General features: G+C 43.8%; 1 protein-coding gene across 1 annotated transcript in view; it reads right to left on the bottom strand.

Moving 5' to 3' along the window:
* The window catches only part of Ptprt (protein tyrosine phosphatase receptor type T), a 1,017,256-nt gene that overhangs the window by 634,659 nt on the left and 360,830 nt on the right, over positions 1-21,767 (bottom strand). Inside the window, exons 4-5 of the mRNA XM_050150909.1 lie at positions 20,012-20,283; positions 9,344-9,425 (exon numbers count right to left, since the gene is read on the bottom strand). Of these exons, the coding sequence (XP_050006866.1) occupies positions 9,344-9,425; positions 20,012-20,283 (354 nt within the window). The remainder of the gene's footprint in view (positions 1-9,343; positions 9,426-20,011; positions 20,284-21,767) is intronic.

Raw genomic sequence — 21,767 nt, 5'->3', positions numbered from 1 at the left:
ACACTGTCCTCCCATGCACCACCCAAATTTAACCCTTCTGGTTCCATTACTCCTTTTTAATCATCCACAGTACAGCGGCCTATCTCTCCTCCCTTGAAAGCTCCCTTACTCCCCTGGCTCCTTACTAATTTCCTAATCTCTGTGGGTATTCCAAACAAAACACACTCATAATCTGACTCAAAGGAAGTATCTACAAAGGAGAGAAAATATGTGATGTTTGTCTTTCTGGAACTGGATTATCTCACTCAGAATCATTGTTTCCAGCCTGATCCATTTATCCAAGAATTTCATAATTTCATTTTTAACAGCTTAATGTTTCACAAGTTCATTTTTCTCAAAGGTTTAATATCCCATTGTGCAAAATTGCCACATGTTCAGTATCCATTTATCAGTTGATGGATATGTAAGGCCCTTTCCATTTACTAGTTATTGTAAATAGGGCAGCAATGAGCATGAAGGAGCAACTCCCTCTATCCTCTATGCTGACATACAGATTCCTTTGGATATATTCTCAAGAGTGGTGTAGCTGGATCCTGTGGTAGATCTATTTCCATCTTCCGAGTTTGGATTTTCCTCCACAATGCTTTTCATAGTGGTTGTCCCAGTTTGCATTCCCATCAGCGGAAAATAAGTGTTCCCCTTTCTGGTAGGGGAATTAAGCTAATTGATATTGGAAGATAGAGCATAGCTTGGGTAGGGTGCCATTTCCTAGGCAGGGGACCCTAAATTTTGTCACTGGAGAAGTTGAGCTGAGAATAAATAAGTAAGCAAGCAAGAATGTGTGCATGCGTTTCCTTCTATTCTTGACTGTGAATGTATCTTCTTCAAGCTCCTCTTGCTTTGTGTTCCTGACTATGATAGAGTGTAACCTAGTATTTTAAGCCAAATAAATTCTTTTCTCCTAAGTTGTTTTTTTTTTTTAATCAGGTATTTTATCGTACAACAGAGATGAAACTAGAACAGTTACCAAAGTGACAGAGCTTCACAGAGAGAAACAAAGAATTCAGCCTAGTCCCATCTGAGCCCCAAACTCCATTCTGAACTAGTCACTCTCTTGCCTTCTTGCCCTTGAAACGGAAGACGGTGTCATTGGACAGGCCTCAGAGTGCAGAGGAAGGGCCTTCAGGGTGGACTGTAATGACTTTCCTGGCTTGTCGTTTGGCTCCCAAATATTTTACAAGGGACCCCTGTCCATGCTCCATTTCCCCTGTGGATGTTTTGACCTGTCTTGTCTACCGAACTGTGCCACTACCTGTAAGACTCTCCCCAAAGCCAGGGACTTCAGTGTGATTTCTCACTTGCTGGGAGAAAGTATGTACCATCTGCTCTGGTCTTTAAACCAGCTGACAACAGTTCAGATACCCCCCACGACACTGTCACAGCCCTGTGGCTAAAGTGTCATGGGTGCAAGACCCAGATGACACCGCTTCTGCAGGCCGTCTCCATCTACCAATGTGACAAGTGTCATGCTGCTCTGGTCGCTTCCAATTGTTCTCCTTTGGCTCTCCTGAATAATTCTGGGAAGCGGGTTTGGAGCTCTCAGTGCTTCAGCTAGGAATGGTGAAATTACCTGGGCGCGAGTGAGAAGGAGACACGGAACGCCAACAAATCCGCTTAGGAGTTTGAGTGCTGACAGGCCTGGAGATCCAGGTACAGCTTTTAAAGGCTGCCCCACACATGCGAACAGGGGGCTGGCGTGACTAAGTCACACTGATGATGTAGGTGACAGGTGACTCACACATGCGCGCACAAGGGTTCCTATGTGGATGTAACCACGCATGCGTGACCGTGGGTCATGCGGGGGCACAAAAAGAACCCCGAGGGTCTAACCACACGTGCCTGCCTTTAGAACCCGGAAGTGCAGCCTTCTCTATGGCTGAATAATTACAAATGGAACAAACCTTGTAGGTCTGTTTCTACTCCAGTTTCAAAAGGGAAGGGAGTGTCTAGGCTCCAAAATCTAGTCATCCTGTTGAGTTTTACAAAGGTCGCCCTCCTCTTCTCCTTTGGGTCATGGGGCAAGTGGTTAAGTTCCAGGAGACAGACACTTAGAGACAGTTCCCTTTTGCAGGTTTTTGCAGGTTTTTGACTCCTCCCCCTTCTCCCTTCTCAGCCACAGAGTTCCATTCTTGTCTTTCATTATTTCATCTCCTCCCTCCCTTCCCAATTCAGAATGCAGATGTGGAATGTCCACGGGTGTTCACGTTCTCAGGAAACACGGATGATTATGATTTACAGCAAGGACATCAAACCCAAATCCTCGCAGCAACCAGACCGCTATGCAAATGAAGAAAGCAGCTCCACTGTAAATCGAAACTAACAAAAACACCGCCTTCTTGCTCCATTTTTCATCCTCCATTTTGGAGAGACATTTCCACAAAATAAAGAAAAAAAATGTTGCAGAGTGAGGACTGGTATTTAGTGCCAGTTCCAATGTTGGCAAATTGCTACGGAATGGTGGATACGGAGGGGAACTTAAAGGACCTCATACCACACTGAAAGGGCTGCAGGGAGTGGGGTGGAGGTGGGAGTATTTTGTTCAGAGCTGTCAATCATCTGATTTCTCCAGTCTGCATTTTATGTGAAGTCCCTTCCCGTACAATCTTGAGTGCATTTGATGAAAACACCGTCAGCCTTAGCCAAACTCATCAGTACTCTGGTCCCACCAATTTGTGGCCTCTCATAAATTGCTCTTCCGTTCGGTCACTTGGAACAATTCCCAATGGCCAGTGGTACCCTATCTGAGCCCCTAAATCCAGCAGTGAGTCTGCCTCCTCCACACACTGTGGGAACCACTATAAACTACCCGGACTTTCCTCAATTATCTTCTCATCCTGCAGTCTCCCCGTAGGTCTCCCTCTCATCTCTCATCTGGATAAGCCCTGGATCACCCCTGACTCATGATCAGTATCTTTTGGGTGGGATCTTCCTTGCATTTGGTCTTCTTGGGGCTCCTGGCTTCTCTGACCCTCCCTTCACACCCAACTCCAGTCTCCTCTCCAGCCACTCTTTCCATCATTTCCTTCCCTCTGCCTCCGCACTTTGGGGGATGAAATGATTGTGCCAACGCCAACTCGCCAACCTTCAGTCAAACACAGGTATCCCTGGGTCCTCCAAGAAGCCATCCGCTAAGCTTGTAGCACCCCCTACTTACCTGACTACTCACTGAGACTGAGTTCCCCTTAAAATGGGATCCAGCTGAACAGGGTTAAGAGGAAACCGACTGTGCATTTGGGGCAAAATGCCTTGATGCCGGTGACATTTAAACTCCTGCAGATGTCAGTGCAGCATCTGAAGAAGTATTATTGTGCCCTTTATCTCGCTCTTTAAACCTGACAATGCTCAGCAGGAGGCCACACAATTGAAGTGAAGGCTCCTACATACATTAGAAGCGTGTTGCAGTTGCTCTGTGGGCTGAGAGACACGGCCCCATGATAGGGGGAAAAACAGGTTCGAAAAAAAAAGAAATCTAAAAGTCAACTTGGGAGTTAGAAAGTTTGAAACTGAGTGGAACCGTGTGCTGACATGTAACGAAGCTTTAACTGCGGTGGCCCTGCTAAGGGCTGGCACCAAGATCTAGCAGAGGATGATAGCCACAAAATAATTCGGAATCACAACAACAGCAAGTTAAATGGGCTCTAAAATATGGGCGAGAAGCTTTCCGTGGTAAAAGAAAATAGTTTCTTTGGAGGATTATGCCTGACTTTTGGTCACTGTTTTGAAAGCTTTGAGGAAAACAGTTATAGCCAGCTTCAATGGGAAAGAGGATAAGATTGCAAATCAGTCCTGATTCCTCTGTCCACAACGTTTAGAATAATTAATTGAATCCTTTATTGATAAACGATGGTCCTATGTCAATAGAAAAATATTTTGAAGGACAGAAGCAGAGACTCATAAAATTTCGAAGATATAAGGAAATATATTTTTTCAGTCTAGTTAAAATCTTGCAAACTTCTGAGTAAAATTAATTCTGTGGCAGAGGATTTGGGGGAAATACTGCAGTGCAGCCGGCTGCCTGGGAGGTGCAGAGGTGAGATGACGTGGAATCCCATGAGCAGCTCCAAGGCCTGTGGGTACTACCTCAGACGTGGAAGGAATACTCAGAGATGTGAAAACCACCATCTTTTGGGGCATCTGTCTCCCAAGCTAACCTATCGAATAAGATTAGTTCCTTCCAGTCCGCGAATGCAGTACCCACCTGGCCACTGCTTTCCCAAGGTCTGTGTTTCTCCATAGCGCCACTGTCTCGTGTCTGTATCTAGCCATACTGCTTTATTAGAATTGAGTAAGCCAAAATGAGGCTGTTGGGTAGCCCCTGATCTAACCCAACTAGTGAACTTTCAGGAAGAGGAGATCCAGACACACAAAAAGACACCAAGGACTTTTACACAGAGAGAAAAGACCATGAGAAGTTTCACTGCAGAAAAAAATTGCCAGCCTAGGATGATATCTCCGAAGTTAATTTTTCAACACCTTAACCTTGAATTCCTATCCACAAGGGCTCTTAGAAAACGCAGTGTGATCACTTAAGCCACCTCGTCTCTGGCATGTCTGGACCATAATCTTTGCGCAGCAATAAACCATCTGTTACACGTAATATAATTGTGGCATTGGTGGTTTTGCTTCCGTCTCACTCACTTTACTGGAGGCCTATGAGGACAGACAATGAGTTTGTCTCCTGTAGCTCCACGATCCCAGAACAGTGCCTGACAAGGACAAGCTCAGTAATCACTTCCTGTGTGAGGAGCAGCTGACTGTTACTGCCCTGCCTCAGGTCACCACTGTGTCTAGCCTAGCTCCAGAATGTTCTTCCTTATAGTTCTCCCATCCCCCCATGGGACTTAAACCCATTCACGGGATAGCACCTTTCATGAATTAACTGAAAGCATTCCATCCCCAAACAAGCCCTCTGGCATTGCCTCCCCACACTTACGACTAATATCCACCCACAATGAGGCCCTGAATGGTGAGGTCCCAGGTCACCTGCCCAAGGTTCACCTGGGACATAGTTTGCTGTGCCCCACCTACCAGGACACACTGTCAGCATGGGGCTGTTACCCAGTGCAGGGATTTTGCTCTTGATGTTCCAACACCTTAGAAGCCCCCTTCCCAGATTTTCAGAAAGCAAACTCCTTTCCATGATTAGAGTCCCAGCTCTGGTCATATCTTTGAAGCCACATTCCATGACCACACTATTTAAGGAGTCCTGAGGGTCCCACTTCCCATATTTATTCTATTCACAACACTTTCCCATATCCCAAATCATCCATTGCTGATCTAGTATTAGATACTCAATTTCTTTTTCCTTCTCGCCCCCTGCTTGTTAAACACAAGCACAGGTGCCAACCCTTTCTTACTTAACTATCTGCTACGCCCAGAAAAGCTCAAGAAAACACACTGCTCACAATCAATAAGTTACTTGCTGAAATAAAGAAAGTGTAAAATCCTGGGCTATCAGTGACTGAGCGTAGGACCCATGGGTGTACCTCAGGGGACTACACACCCTGACAGTGTTTGCACATCTCCTTAGTGCGACTCTCTCCAGCTCCAGCTACTCTTTCATGGGTCTCTCATTGTGTTTTCTGGCAAGGATGTGCTTAAGCCTCCTGAGCGCTGGGCTTGAACACTTCTACAATATGCCATGCGGAAATAAAGCCAAGGTCATGTCTCCTAGAGTTATAGCCCATGGTCCATTTGCTGGGTAACCGACTCTCAGCAATTCTATAATCGTGCAATCCACACTTCTCGGCAGGAGGAGGATGGGGCTATTAGGAGAATCTTAAATTCCCAGACATCCTAGTGAAAATAGGGAAAGTTCCCAATGATCCTTATGGCTTTGTAGGTAGAAAGCCATCCAAATGCGCTCCAGGGGTTCTCTCCTCCAGCGACACAGCGAAGAGAAGGGAGTGCCTGCTGGCGATGGACAGGACTTGGAGATAAGACAGTGAGGTTGGCCAGCAGATGAACATCAAAGTATTATGGTGAAAGGGAGGTTTCCAACAGGAGCATGAGTGCTAGGACCCCAGGTCAGACCAGCATGCCGTATTCTGCTGGAGAAAACCAAGGGTCACCAAGAAAGATCAAGTCCAGGCATAAAAACAACGAGCTTGGGCAGCAATGGTGGGTGTGCTCTATGGCGATAGACATGTGCAGGAGGAAAGGAAGATAAAAGGTTCATGGGGGAGACTGTTCAACACTGAAGAATGCATAGGGTTGAGTGTGTAGTTAAATGATGGGAGAAGAACAGGTGCTCCTGACACCACTGTCCAGTCTTAGAATACAGATCATTCCCTAGTGGGTATCTGACATTGATAAGGCTCACGAGGATCAAGGGAGGGAGACAGTCAGGACAGGCAAGGGGAACCCATCTGTATGTCTTCCATTGAAACCCTGCATTGCTGTGAATTTTGGATCCTCTTCACATGATTGTGACTTCCGCAGAGATATTTCCCAAGCATGAGTCAGTGGACAGAGCCACCTAAGACACTCTGAAGGACTTGAGACATAACCCAGACGACAGCAAGAACAACAGGGAACCTAGTCTACCTTGTGTTTCTGAGTGGCTGGTTTATCACTGAGAGAGAGCGCGTCTCTTACATAGACATCAGACCCCGTTCCCCCAAATATTGTCTGGAACTTGGAACTGGCCAAAATTTTTCCAGAGAAAGTGCTTTAAGCTCATGGTGGTCTTCTCCCCGGAAGTGGGAGGGAAATGATAACAGAAGATCTGACAAACGGATGGCAACAGAAGCAGAAAGATCCATTTCAATGACAGGAACACAGTGGGGCTGATTGAGACTCATGCTCAGATGTGTGTGTGTGTGTGTGTGTGTGTGTGTGTGTGTGTGTGTGTGTCGGGGAGTGGTCGTGTGTGGCTATTAAAAGGTACATGGAGAAGTATTCAGGATGCCTCTTGAGGTGGTGGTAAGCTGCTCCATTACCCATAGCCTAACTGTTTGGCGTGAATGATTTGTATTCCCAACTCACACCAAAGTTGAGTCCCCAAAGCCAAGTGACACCAAGAGGGTAGTGTCTGACAGTGACATTTAGAATGGGCTGTTTCAGAATTAGGTAAGGCGTGGACAAGTTCTTCACAGTGGAGCATGAACAATTCAATCCTGGTGTTAGACAGAGCTTTGAATCCATGTGTGTCCTCCCTCTGTGTTTCCATATGATGTTCTGCTCTGCCCCCAGACTCTACAAGCTGGAACACTATCACCAGGCCCAAGCCTATGCCCTTGAAGAACCTCCAAAAACTGTGAGCTAATAAACCTCTTTTCTTTACAAAGCTAGTTTGCTTGTACTAAAAGTACTATTTATAACAGTAAGTGCCTGAATAAAAAAAAATATTGAGAATTCTCAAATAAATAACCTAATGATGCCCAAATAGTAGATGGAAAGAGATAATCAAAATCAGGACTGAAATTAATGGAGTAGAAAAACTACTACAAATAATCAATAGAACAATGAGATAGTTCTTGGGAATGATCAATAAGATTGGCAAGCTGGTAGACAAGTTTACTCAAACAAATACAAAAAAGACACATATTAGTAAATTTAGAAATGATTTGGGAAACACTAGAACAGATACCAATGAAATTCAGAAAATAACAAGAACATGTTTTTAAAGCCCCCACTATACTAAATTAAAAAAAAATCTAAAGGAAATGGAAAAATCTAGATGCAGACAACATACCAAAATTAAATCAATATGACATGAAAAATGTTAAACAGGTCCCTAACCAGCAACAAGATTGAAATAGTAATTACAAGTCTCCCAACTGAAAGTAAGGCCAGCACTGGATGAGTTCACTGCAGAATTCTACAAAACCTTGAAAAAGGAACAACTCAGCTATATATGGGATGTCGATGGCAGTCTGCCTCCCCAGAATCAGGAAACACAACAGAAGAGGAGCCTGGGGGAATGGAAGAGGGAGAAGATAAGGGGTGGGCGTGAGCTGCTGTCCTTTGGGCGTGGCTGTTGTACAAGTGAATTCATATTCTCCGTGGTGTCCTACATATGGCCTGCATAAAATCTATTCAGCTAAAAACTCTAGCAAGAATAGAGTAAGGGCTCCCTAGAACCTCCACTCCTGAACGGGGAACTATTGGCAGCTGATGGCTGTAATGTGCCATGGGGACAGGAAGTTTCTCTCTTCTCTAGGGGTGTGATCACTGGCAGTTCCCCATACCCCAAGGATGAACTCAACAACCACATATATACGGAAAGCTTTAATTAGGCTCTGTGGGTTTTTAAATAATTGATTGATTAATTAATTAATAAGCGCATGCACGTGCACGATGGGGGGGGGCAAGCATTTGAAGCTGGGAGGGAGATGTAATGTGGGATCCTGGGGGGAACTAATACATAAATGTAATCAAGATATATAATCAAGATACATTACATTACATGAATGAGATTGTGAAAGAAAAAACTAAGATTTTTTTTTTAAATGTCAGTCTGCCATGGGTATTTCATCCTACTAAAATCTATTTAACTCAATGTCTTATGATCACATGGGGGACTTGAGGAACCCCTAAGAGTCACCTAGAACTAAATATCTGCCAAGAAACTGATAGGAATATAAAACACAGGGCTTCCAAATGGGGACCTGGCATCCCAGCCACCTCTGTCAGTGGCTTCCATGATCCCTTAGGCATCCCCAGACTATAGTCTTCCAACCTATGAGGTATAATATCAGCACAACTGCCTGTACCCGGGACTTGGCTGCACAGGAGCTGTGTGGCCCCTACTGAGGCACATTCAAGTGTCTTTGACTGAATGCGACAAAGAGGGAAACTTCAAGGAGGAGAGGCATGCCACTGAGGACTTGACACTGTCCGATGAGTATAAACCATGGTAATCTTGCCCTACACCTACACAGTGCTGATAAGTGTATTTAAAGTTATTTGTAAAGAATTAATAGCTCTGGGGTCCTTTTCCTTGTGGATAAAGAGTATGCTAATTTGTTTCATGTTTAATGTTGTTCTTTTTTTATTTCGGTTTTTTTTTAAAGACAATTGCAGAAGATTCTATCCACTTCAGTGGTCTGAATCCCACTAATAAACAATCAGGACTTTAGACTCTCTTACTAATGGAGAGAGATTCAGACAAATTGTTTTTGCCAGTCTCTGCAAATTCCTGAAGGTGCTGCCTCTTGAACCGGCCAGCAAAATTATGGATTTCTTCAGGACTGATTGCATTGGGTGTGTAAGCAGTTTTGAAAGATTAAAAGAGAGCAAGGGAGATGGCTGTGAGCTGAATGAATAGGGGCACTGCATCCTTGCGACTACCCAGTCTGGCACGGAGAAAGGATGTGTTAGGAGAAATGGAGAGACTTACTGCATGGATGAGCAAGGACCCGGACCTCGTCCACAGCGATGTAACCAGGATGACCCTTCAAAGAGACGGATTCAAATATCACCTGCAATACACAGGGCTGACATCAGTTTCACAGAAGCAGTTGTCCATATCCACCTGAAGAAGCCACGCAGCCCCCAGTCCCTTTCTGTGTCAGTCACCAGTGCCTCACAGTAGGAAAGCACACCAGAGCTCAAGCATTCAGTCTGAGGGTTCACAGAGACAGGATCTTGTCCCCCTCCGTCTGAGGATTTGGTCGAGATAAAATGTCTCGCTAGTTTACATCTCTGATCTTTCAGCATTTACCCTGATACCTGACTCTGGATTTTTATTATTAAGACCAATTAGAAATCGTGTGACATCCTGCCAGTTGACTTGGGTTTCCAAACAAGACAAAAAAAAAATCTACACTCTGGTGACCAGCAATAGAACTCAGCCAAGTAGAACATTTTTAATGGATTTCAGAGATAACATAAGATCCTGGGTCCCCATCAGTACCTCCCTCATTGCGGCTCCAAAAGAATTACAGAAGGAACTATTATAAATAGCCCCATTTCCTTACTGTCTTGGAAAACAGTGTAAGCCAAGGAGAGTTGATCCTGATGGGACTCTATAGTCAACTTGAATTTCCTAAGTGTCTCTGTGTGTGTGAGAGTGTGTGTGTGTGTGTGTGTGTGTGTGTGTGTGTGTTTGCAAGTGTGCTCTGTTGTCATTCTTCAGGTGCCACTGATCTTCTTTTATGAGATAGGGTCTCTCACTTGGCGTAGAATTCTCCAGTTAAGCTAGACTGTCTGCGCCTGTCCAGCACTGGGACTATAAGACTGTGTCACTAAAAGCCTTCCTCCTTTGTACAGGGGTGACAGAGTTCAAACTCGAGTCCCTGTGTTCACACAACAAGCACTTTGCAGGCTAAGCCATTTCCTAAGGATACCCGGATGTCTTCATCACACCTCCTAGAGACTAGTAGCAATCTATCCAGAAACGGAAGGAAGCAAGAACTTTTCTCTTCTCTACTCGGAGTCCTACCAAAACTTTTTACTTCCACAAGGATGTTATAGTTCGGCTTCCCTTGTCTTCCCACCCTCTTCACTGAGGAGGAATGAGTCCCCCTGTGAGCCCCATGGCCAGGACCTTTTACAGTACTAATTCACACGTCCTCATCTACATCAGCTACATTCCCAAACTTGGACGTGCCACTTTGCAATCCTCTGTTAGATTCTAACCCTACAATCCTCTCCCAGCTCACAATTCTTTCCTCTGTTCATTAGACCCACACAGTACCCGCATTTGCACTTCCCTGGAGTCTGTGTATTCACCTAGACCTTCCGACCTTCTCTCCAGGCCCAGGCTCCTTCTACCATGGTGGCTAATCACCAATGTGATTCTCCCTATCAAACTAGTTCCTTTGCACCTCCTTTTGAACCCTGTCAAGTTGATTGTGGACCGTCCCTCTCCAGCCACAAGCCCTACCCTGTGTTCTCTTTGTATCTTCCACTCACCCAATACAAAAAAGCACTAAAGCTTCAAGATAAGGGAGGGGCTGACTTCTCCCTTTTTAACCCAAACCTACCCTTCTTCCACACCAATCACAATCTCTGCGAGTAAGTCAATATCCTTGAACCTGGCTGATTCCTGCTGAAGTTTGCAGAATCTTGGCTCTTCTTGACTTTCTTTTGCTACTCTGCATTTCTAGGCTCTCCCCTTTTCTCCTCTGACCTTAACATATATAAATGGTATCAGCTTTCCTAGTACTAAAAAACAACCTCTTTGTAGGAAGCTCTTCTCTGTGGTCAACTGTATTTCAACCACAATCCTTAGTAGTTTAATAAAGCCATTCATATCACTTCCTTAATTCCTTCACAAAATGTTAAGTATAAAAATCCCAATCAGTAGCCAGGTGGTAGTGGCACATGCCTTTAATCCCAGCACTCGGGCGGCAGAGGCAGGCAGATCTCTGTGAGTTTGAGGCCAGTCTGGGATACAGAGCAACTTCCGAGATAGGCTCCAAAGCTCTACAGAGAAACCCTGCCTCGAAAAAAATAAATCCCAATCAGTCACAAATATCTCTCTCAAGACTGTTTTTATGACAGACACTAATATTTTAATTACTAAATCTGATAAAAATTCTCCAAATCTCTTTCCTAGTTTCAGAAGGAAGATGGTGGGGCTGGAGGAAGGGCTCAGCAGTTAAGAGCATAGACAGTTCTTCCAGAGACCCTGAGTTCCATTCCCAGCAACCATATTGTGGCTAACTACCTTCTATAACTGTAGTCAAATGGGACCTGATGCCCTCTTCTGGAATATGTAGACAAAAAAATCTGTATACATAAATAAAATATTACATATAAAAGAAGAAGAAAGAGTTCTGTGTTTTGAGCCCCAGTTTCTCTGCAATATTGACCCCATTAGATAACTTTTCAGGTGGAGAGAATTAAGATCCTATTGAGAATGGTGCACACATGGCATTCTCAATAAATGTCTACTATAATTGTTATTACTTCTTAAACACGCTTCAGAAATTGCCAGTATCCACAGCTTCTCTATTTCCATCTCTGCTTAGGCTCAGAGGATATTTCATATTTGATTTTTCTCATATCTACGAGACCATCCTGCCATAAGTTTATAGGCATTCCTTCTTCTCCATCCCTTTGGAGATTGTGTCTCCTCTACTCATCATCTGACTGCTTCCTATAATCCATCTATAAAAGATATGGAAAAACAGAGGCATATTTGAGAAATTCTACTATGGTAGAATCAAAAAGAAACTGAAGATAAGGGATGAGGTTGAAGTAGAAGCCCATATAGGTGCCCAGGACTGCAGCTAGGATTAGTGGATTCAGTCGCTGCCATTTCATTGGTGACACCAACCCCAGCTCTGTGTCCCATGACTTTCCTCAGAGCATCAATCAGCATCATCTAACCAGCTCATGGTCCTGAATTATTATACATATCATGAAGTTTCCTCATACGCAATCTATAGGTAACAGTTCTGAGCCTATTTTCTTTCCCTCAGTGTTCTACCTTACACCCAATGGTTTGTCCCTCCTAAAATATAGTGCTATTCCCTCCCCACTAATCATAGCTGGAGTCCTGAGCACCTATATTGGCTTCTCTTTCAACCTCATCCCTTATCTTCAGTTTCTTTTTGACTCTACCTTAGTAGATTTTCTCAAATATGCCCCTGTTTTTCCATCACAGCCATTTGTTTGTTGAAGCCAGTCAGGTATCAATGCTAGTATTTAATTCAGCCTATAATTGTTTCTCATATCTACCACAGTGATGACCTCCAAGATGAATCCCCTGTCCCATCACTAGACTCAGCTCAAGCCTGTGGTTGGACAATAAAGTAGGTGCTGAGATCAATAGGAAATTTCCACAGGGAACCATGTTGTTCAGGCCAGTGGATTTAAAGGTTAAAGCTCTCAGTGGACCCCAGAGCGCTAATGATTATACTAAGAGAGCAGGAAAATAAGGTGGCAATAGCTGGGAAGAAACAGTTTCCTTGGTGATAAGATCATCAGTGAAATCTGAGAGGTCTATAAAATGATGATGGGAGTGACAGACATACAACAACATAGTGGCTTCTGCATAATGACCACCATAGAAAAACGTTTTCCAAAAAGTGTACAGTCCTTCAGAGAAAATTAACACATGGGATTGTGCATGATCTGAAAAAAAAAAGCATGCAGAGATAAAAAATGATATTTTCTTCATCCTGCAGAAGGGGAAAACTATAGAAATTATTCTATAAAGAACCAGGTGTCAACTTGCGTATCTCTGTGTGAGAATGTGTGTGTGTGTGTGTGTGTGAGAGAGAGAGAGAGAGAGAGAGAAAGAGAGAGAGAAAGAGAGAGCTTAAGCCATTCAATGGAAAAGCCAAAGTAAAGTCCACAGACAAAAAGAAAATAAAGAATATAAAGTAAATATATTTCAAAAGAAATAGCAGAAAAGCATTCACACTGTGAAATAAAAAATGACAAACCCAAGAAAAAATGTTTCTGTTTTGACAATAAATATAAATGGGTTAAAATAGAGGAAAACACCCAGACTGTCTAAATAATCAAAGTCTAATTGTACGCAGTAAGATAAACACCTACGGCAGAATAACTCAGTAACCTTACAAATAACACGTGGAACAAAGACACAATAAGGAAAATGCAAGCGAACAGAAAACAGTTGTTACAAAAAATAATGGGATTGTTTCAAAGTAGATTTTTAGCCAAACTGAAAAATATAACCATTAAGTAGACCAAATTGGCCATTAAAAATTGTATTCAAAGTCCCTCAAGACAAGAGACTTAAAAGGAAAATATGATGGGATCTAAACATTTTGATCTATTTCTTGGTCAATCAAATAGATCAATCAATAGAAAACCCAATACGGCAACTATATAATTTTTTCAAAATTTCTGTTCAAATGCTCATGGATTTATAAAGTGATCATAAGCTAAATTACAGTGTAACACAAATAAGTCTTCTAATGAATAAAATTTGTATAGGTTTGGTTTTATATGTTTTTGAAACCAAATTTACTAAAACTAGAAAATAATAACAACCATAAAAATCAAGTTCTTAAATTATACAATGCATATTAATAACTATGCTGTCAAAGTATGTTTCTTATGTTAACAAGAGTCTGAAAATACTCAAAAGTCAAATGACAACCTGAGAACAAGACATGTAATATTTATGCCGGCTAAAAGAAGCATATCCTTGTTATTTGGGGCATTCTAAAGAATTATTGATAGCCAAGAAAAGAAATGATTAGTCTTCCTCCATGACCCTCCCCCAAAAATCTGGCAAGTAATTTCAGTAGGAAAATCACAAAGGATAAAATAGGAATGAGTGTCATGGAAGAAGTTCAGAGGTGTTCCAGAAGACCCCTGCTGGGTTGAGTGGCAGTGACTGCTCCACAGCTCTGCATTGGGATGGGAGGTGTCAATCACTGGCTAGGTCTTAGCCAGGGCCATTTTCTAAGGACAGGTACCACAAAGGAGGATGTTAATCTCCTGTAGAAGGAAAGGTCCATCTCTAGGAGCTGTGAACAGAAAAATGATGGCCAACTTTGGTCATGAAAACGAGAAAAGTGATGGAGGGAGACAGAAGTGGAGATCTGAGAATACTCCAGAGGTGGATGTCTCCAAGGAGCAGGGAGGGAGGTGGTGCAGCTGGGTGGAATACTGCAGTAGGCCACATGCCCAGAAGGGCAGAGGACACTCAGAGAAGCAGGGACCTTGGATGAAAGGCCATAGTGGAAGGCCTGGTCCCAGTATCTCAAGCTCTGTGAAGGACATCCCTCAGCCTCAAGGCTGCTGCATGGACTCTACTGTCAACTACAGCTATTGAGAGTCTGAAGTCCTGCTGGGGACTAGCTGATGCAGATATGGAGAGGAGGCGTATGCAGGCCAGTTCAAACCTGCCTCCGTGCAGAGTCCAAGCCTGGAACCAACTTCCAGGAGAGACTCAGAGAGGATTACTCTAAATTAAAATAAATCATGATGCATATGTTCGGGGAAGGATGTGAACATATCAGGTCACAGATTAAGGGACCCAAGATTCCCCTCTGATCTTCTGCAATCCTTCTGCAGAAAACACAGCAAAAGTTTCCAAGGGGTGCAAACATTTCTTGAAAGATAGGAGGAAAATACTGGCTCATCAGGGTCCCTCTTAGGAACAGTGCTCTATGGGAAGATGGCTTAGAGTACAATCAAGGGACATTCTTTCTACTCTCTCAGAGGAACATTCCTGGCATAATAGAAAGAGTTAGAGTGTGGGACAGGAGATAGGGTGGCAGTCAAAGGGTGAGAGGGAGGGTGCACAGGTGTGACAAAACCTCCTGAATTGTCTGTTGATGCTAAACCTAAAGTGCCAGGGGCCAGGTAGATCCTGAGAAAGGGACTGAGCTCGGAGGAAACTTCCACCAGTCAGGTGAGTCCTTCATTTCAAGGGCCTATGGACACTGCTCAGGGCTGAATAAAAGGCCATTTTACTAAGGCAGGAAACAGAGAGAAGAGCAGGCAGGTGGCTGAAAAATTAGTAACAGTGTTATTTTTTTCCCCTAAATATTAGGGCAGAAAAGTTCAGAGTCACTAAAATATGAAAACGAATTGATATTACCTGGAAAGTTGCATATACCAGAAGCACAAAAATTTACAGTCATTAAACCAGCATTCCGGGGCAGGGAGACAAGGGTAGGGTGGGGTGTGTGGCCAGCAAAGGGATTTTTTTCACCTGGGGCCCTGCTGAAGGCTCAGCCATCAAAAGTCCAATAACATGAAAGATGACATTTTTGTTTATTACAGAGCTAAAGTCAATTTTAGGACTGTGAAATATGACTTTAATAAATGAATACACAAACCCATAAGGTCCAAATCCCAGCAATGGTGAAATCTGAATTTGACTCCGTCCACAGGATCTTCCCGCAGGAGTGAAGCCTGAAGTCTTTGCTCCCATCTTTGAGTCTCTTGAGGGTCCTTTTTCTCCTTAGTCTACCCCTGAGTGTGCATATTTGAGTGCTTGAATCTGGGCAGACACAGGAATTTAGGTGTCTGTGTGTGCTCAACCGTGCTTGTGGTCACATGAGTGCCCAGAAATGGCTGAGTGTACACATGCACTTTTTCCAGCACTGCTCCCAACACATGAGTGATTTGTCCTCACAAACCTCAGAGCCAAGGGAATGTGAGGGTGATGGAAGCCATTTGGAAGTCTCTGGGCAAGGCTCCCTACCTAAGAAAAAACCCAAAGTCCGCAGAAGACAAGCCCACCAGCGCAGTATTGTTCTTCAGGGATGGCTTCCTCCCTTTCCTTCTTTTCCCTCTTATTTCTGTTCCTTCCTTCTTCCAGCCACTTCAAACCTGACATGCCTCTCCATATATGATCTACTTTACATTACAGAGAGACCACTTCTGGTCCCCACCTGTTCCTCTTTCTATTTTACATGTGAGACAATTGGAACCCTATATGATAGATGATGGGGCACAGCCTACATCACATAGTTAGAGAACAGCAGGTTTCCAGAATAGATATAATGCTTCCTCAAAACAGAAGATGCAGAGCTTGGAGCTGGAGAACTCAGTCAGAATTATGGGAAATCTGATTTACTAATAATGTCTCCTATGCTAGAAGGCTAGAGCTGCTGCCAGCCCAAACAGGGAGCTTCTGTTCAAATACATGGGATACAGAAATAGGCCTACCACAGGGCCAGGGAGATGGGAGCTCATCAAATATTCTTTCTTCCCCAATCTCCATCAAAGAGCAGGGCAAATGGAGGGATGGTCCCTTTTCTGGGTCAACTGTCCTGTTTAGTATACTTCAAGTCGTGACCCTACTCACAGTAGGCTCTAAAAAAGGTTGTCTGATTGAAGCCTAAGGCCTCAGTGGGAGTGTTTGTGAGTTTGTGGAGATAGCAGATGTTCACACTCAGTGGTACACTGGGAACACTACAGACCAGAAATTTCAATTGTGGCTGGAGATTTGTCGATGCTTTTCTATGTGCTGCTGAACTTCATAGTGCATCTCAGCCTCATTCACATCAGAGTGCAGCAGACTAAGGCCCGGGAATCAAAACTCAGCCATCAGCCATTGTTACATGTAAAACTTTATTGGATCAGCTACATTCATTCATTTACATATTGTGAATGTCTGCTTTCATGGTGCAACAACAGAGTTAGGTAGTGATAACAGACACTTAAGGCCCACCAAACTAAAACATTTTCTATCTGGTGCACAAAAGGGATAAGCCAAAACCACTTGTGCCAAGTCTAAATCTCTATAGACTGTGTAATTTAGCAATCCCAAATGGTCCCCATGATGCACAAGAATTCACCAAGATAAGGGGAATAAACCTTGGCTATCTCAGATAAATCAGGAAGCTGGGATACTACTCTCTAGGATATTACCTCTGTGCTATGATGTTCACATGCTGAGGTCAGGTAAAGGTCAAACTTCCATAGCAGACAGTAGATTAAATACTAATATGCAGATTTCTTTCTGGCTCCCTAGAATCCTACTTGACTGGCTCTATTTCCTAAATAAAGATACCACAGAGTTTTCCCAAATCCTGGACCATTTCACCTTCACCAAAGAGTATCTCACAAAACAACTAGAACAAGTTCTTCCTAAGATAGCAAAAAGAATTCCCCTCATCCATGAAACTGTGCCAGTACAAAACTGGGGGGTGACATCCCAAGGGCGACTTAGATACCCAGCATGCGCTGAAACAACCTATGTCACATGGGTATTTTATAATGTAAATTAGTGATAAAAGCTAAGCAGCGCTGGTCATATATAATACACAGCCTTAGTTTATGCCACACCTTGTGAAAATGCGTAAAATGTACAGTCTGGGTATCTGTGCACTTGACTCTGGTGCACAAGGAAGAGAGCCTATGCTGGGTGTGACTTACAAAGCACACAGTGAATGTAAATGTTATAACCTTGTGAATTGCAAATACTGTGAACTCTGAAACATAGCTGACACCATGAAGCCAGAGCAAGGTTTGTGGACCTGGTACTACTTAAAAACCTCTTTGCAAGGGGAGACAAGACAAAGAACTAAGGAGGCCAAAGGCACCTTTCTCAAGACATCTACAATAAAAAAAAAGTCTCAGTGTTAATGATACACATGTTAAAACCATTATATTCTCTTTTTAGCCACTTTTCTTGATAAGACATTACTGCTCTCACAGAGGGAGTAGGTGCTTTACCTGATACAAAATGAGTACAGTCCACACTCATTACCAGACAGCCAGGCTCTGCCTGACTCACCTCTGCATTTCTAAGAGGCTATTTTGTACTGCGCCTGTAACATAGCACTCAATAAATGGTAGGCACCATCACCATCATCACCATCATCATCATTATCATCATCATTATCACCATCCCCTCAGCATCACCATCGTGACCATCATCATTCTCTCCCCTCCATTCCTAGAGGAATTACAGGAAAGGCCTAACAGAAGACAATGCAGTCACTCTAAAAACAAATCACAAGCCACTGGAGATAAAACGGGAAATAGATGTGGCAAAAATCTAGGCTAAGTACTGAAGGTAATTGAGTATTAAATGCTGATTTTTAGTTGCCAAAGCAAAGAAGAAATAGGGCTAAAACTGCCTCATTAACGTAAACAAGCCAGCTCAGGAGAGAACTCGGTTTCTGAACACTGACTGGCTGAAAGAGCTGCAAACTGGGTGTGAAACTCAGGGCCATCTAGGAAGCCCTGGCCACTCATCTGCATCCCCAGAGCCATCTAGGAAGCCCTGGCCACTCATCTGCCACCCCTGGGTCTATCTTCTGCTTCAGACACCAGAAATCATCTCCAAAACGCAGATTGGTGGCCCTTCCTTACTTGAGAACTTTCATCATTGGGAATGGGGACTGAGAGGGTATACAAGGGAGTTCGGGAGATGAAGGAAATGTTCTAAAAATGGATGATTGTGGTGAATGCAGAACACAGTAGCTTTTACTTAGAAAAGTCGCTAGATTGCACACGTAAACACACATCAATTCCATGATTTGGAAATTTTAACTAATGATGCTTTTTTTAAGAAAAATTTCTCAATAATTTCAACTAACACCTGTCTGGAGTTGTACCCCTGCAAACACTCTGGGGAGTCGTGTGGGTCTGTACCACTTGTTTTCATCCACAGTGAGCTAAGTAGGGCAAGTAAGAACGGGGTTCCGAGCAGACATAACAATCTGGCATCACAATGACATAGTTTAATGTGTCTTATAGAAGTATTAGTCAGCAATGAATTAGGAAAATGTGGTCCTTCCTTCCCAACTGGACGCTTGTGAAGCACTGCTCTAAGATGGGCTTGTTAGCCTGGCCTTCAAACCCCCATGACATATACATCTTCTATAAGAGACATCCCTGTATGTCTCTTCTGCAAGACATGCTTAAAGGACTTAGTTTCTGTTGGGCATGATTACGTACATTTGAATTCCAGCACTTGGGAATCTAAGGCAAAAGGATTGATATAAGTTCAAAGCCAGCCAAAGATGTATTGTGAGTTCCAGGACACGCTGGACTATAGTGTGAGACCCTGTCCCAAAATGGGGGTGGGTGGGAGGACAACCACCAAAAACAAACAATAATAAGGAAACCAAAAAGAAAGAAAGAAAGAAAATGTAGTTTCCAGATGCCTCAAAATCTCTCAATCTCTCATGCTCCGTGTCCTGCATGATCTTCTTTCTCAGATATTTCAAATGTCTTCCCCTCCCTTTCCAATCTATCTGAATTCAACCTTCCAAATCGGGCCCAGCTGTCTTCTCATCTTAGCCACTACCCTATTGCCCCCTCAACCAAATAACCTGCACCTGACTAGTCAGCTTACCTCTCCTGACCTCAACCTTATCACGTGTGGAATCCAGTGGTTAGTTTACAAGAGGCTCCAGGGTCTGCCTGTCTCCACACGAACCCTGCTATGCTGCCACTGCTTAGTGACACATGGGTCCCCTCCTGATGACCTCCAGGGAGGCAGGGGCTGTGCTGGGTCCCCTCTGCATCCCTGGAAAAGTGTCTTCAGCAGGAGCTGAATGAGTAAACAAATCAGGTCCTTTCTAGATCTCTACCCACTCTAGGAAAGGCAAGGGGTATAAAGATACGTAAGCATTAGCTACTAGAAAGAGAGCAAGGTTAAGTGACATACCTGGTAGAAATGAGGCCAGAAGGTGCTGATGGCAAGCTCTGCCTTCACCCAGCCCTCGGTGACAACCCCAGACACGTTCCAGACAGGGTTCCCTTGGGGACCACCGTTCACCTTCACGTAGACATTCAAGGCTCCCGGGCTGGAGCGATCTCGGCTGGAGAAGTAGTAGTGGAAGTCAATGCAGTGGGTGTCATTCTCCTTCAGGGTCGGCAGAAGAAGGTGCGCTTTCTGGCCGGAAGCCCTTCCGGAGCTGTTCACCATCATGAAGGAGCCTAGAGACCCACAGTGGGCATCGGACAGAGACAAAGAAAGAAAATGCCCTCTGAAAACATGTCACATCCAGACATGATACCTAATAGGGAGGCTGGAAATGAGGTCCCACTTCAGCAACAGGTTAGGGTGACTCTGAGAAAGCCATATTCCTTCTCAGAGTTCTGAGAAGGATTTCCATAACTGGGGCTAAAATCCCTCCTCATGGTGGCACTGGAAGAATGAGGAGATCAGGAGATCAATGGTCCTATGCAGGGAGCATTTCTACCTGGTCGATTGCTTATTTCTAAGTGCATAACCTTAAGGGAGGCAAGGGATTAAAAGCCTCAGAAGGGAGTCAAACAGAGTGCCTACAGGTAACATGGGATGGGGAATAACCTCACCCAAGACAGGGTTTGTCCCAGCTGAGGCAGAAACTCTGTAATATGGGAGGGTCCTGTATATGGACAGACTCCATCTGCACTCAGCATGGGAGACTCCATATTGAAGGAGACTATATACAAATAGAGCATATCTGTGGAAGAAATATAGCCCTCCTGAAAGTATGAGAACCAACTCTTAAGATGCTCAAGGAGGAATGTGAAGTGAGTAGCACCTGTAGACTCATACTAGCAGTAGGTAGCTATTGGTAGAACATATAACTCCTAATAACTATAACTGCCTCTAAGAATATCAAGGCTGTGCCATAGACCTGAGCGAGCCTCTTTCCAGCTGCCATGACAGACTGAAATTGTCTCCTGTTCCATATCCCTCTCTGGATCCATGTCCTTTGGCACTGACTTCACAATTCCCTCTGCGCAACCAGAGGCTATCTCTTGACACCAGGCTCCATTATGTGACTTGTTAATACAAGCCACACAGGTGTTAACAGGTGCCATTCTAGACAGGCTTGTCTTCTGTCACTACTATTTTGGTGATAAGAAGCTGATGTCAAGATTAAGAATTAACATACACAGGAAGTCTACGAGTAAAGAGCCAAGCCCCACCACTTGAAAGCAAGGAGCACAGCCATGTGGCCAACATATCTAGCCCACATCAGTCAACCTGCAGTCGATGCATGGATCCGTGAGGATAAGAATCAATGCCCACTGCTGTTTGCCACCGCTTTCCTCCTGAGTGTTCCTACAACATTGCTGCGACAGCGGCTAATTGATAAAGCTTCCCGAGAACAAGATGCAGATCCATCACAATGAAGAGGCACATCTCAGCTCGTTATGCAACAGATTTTTATAACGAGTGAAATTTGTGCAAAATGGAATCAACCGCCCAGGGACAAAGTGAGTCACTGCAGGTGGCTCCTCAAAGGCTGCACCAACTGGGATATCAAAGGGCATTTCCCAACTGAGGAGAAAGGCTGAACTCTGCAACTTAAAAGTCTTATGATTCTCCGGAATAAAACGCACCATAAAACACAGTAGATAAACTCCACTAATGCTGGGATAAATGTTTTCTATTCTGAAATCCAGAATTGCTTTGAAACCTTATT

Source organism: Alexandromys fortis, unplaced genomic scaffold, assembly GCF_014885135.2.
Source record: "Alexandromys fortis isolate MF-2015 unplaced genomic scaffold, M_Fortis_MF-2015_v1.1 scaffold_27, whole genome shotgun sequence".
NCBI lineage: Eukaryota > Metazoa > Chordata > Mammalia > Rodentia > Cricetidae > Alexandromys > Alexandromys fortis.
Note: the sequence above shows the minus strand (reverse complement) of the source record. Positions and strands in the feature narration are given on the sequence as shown.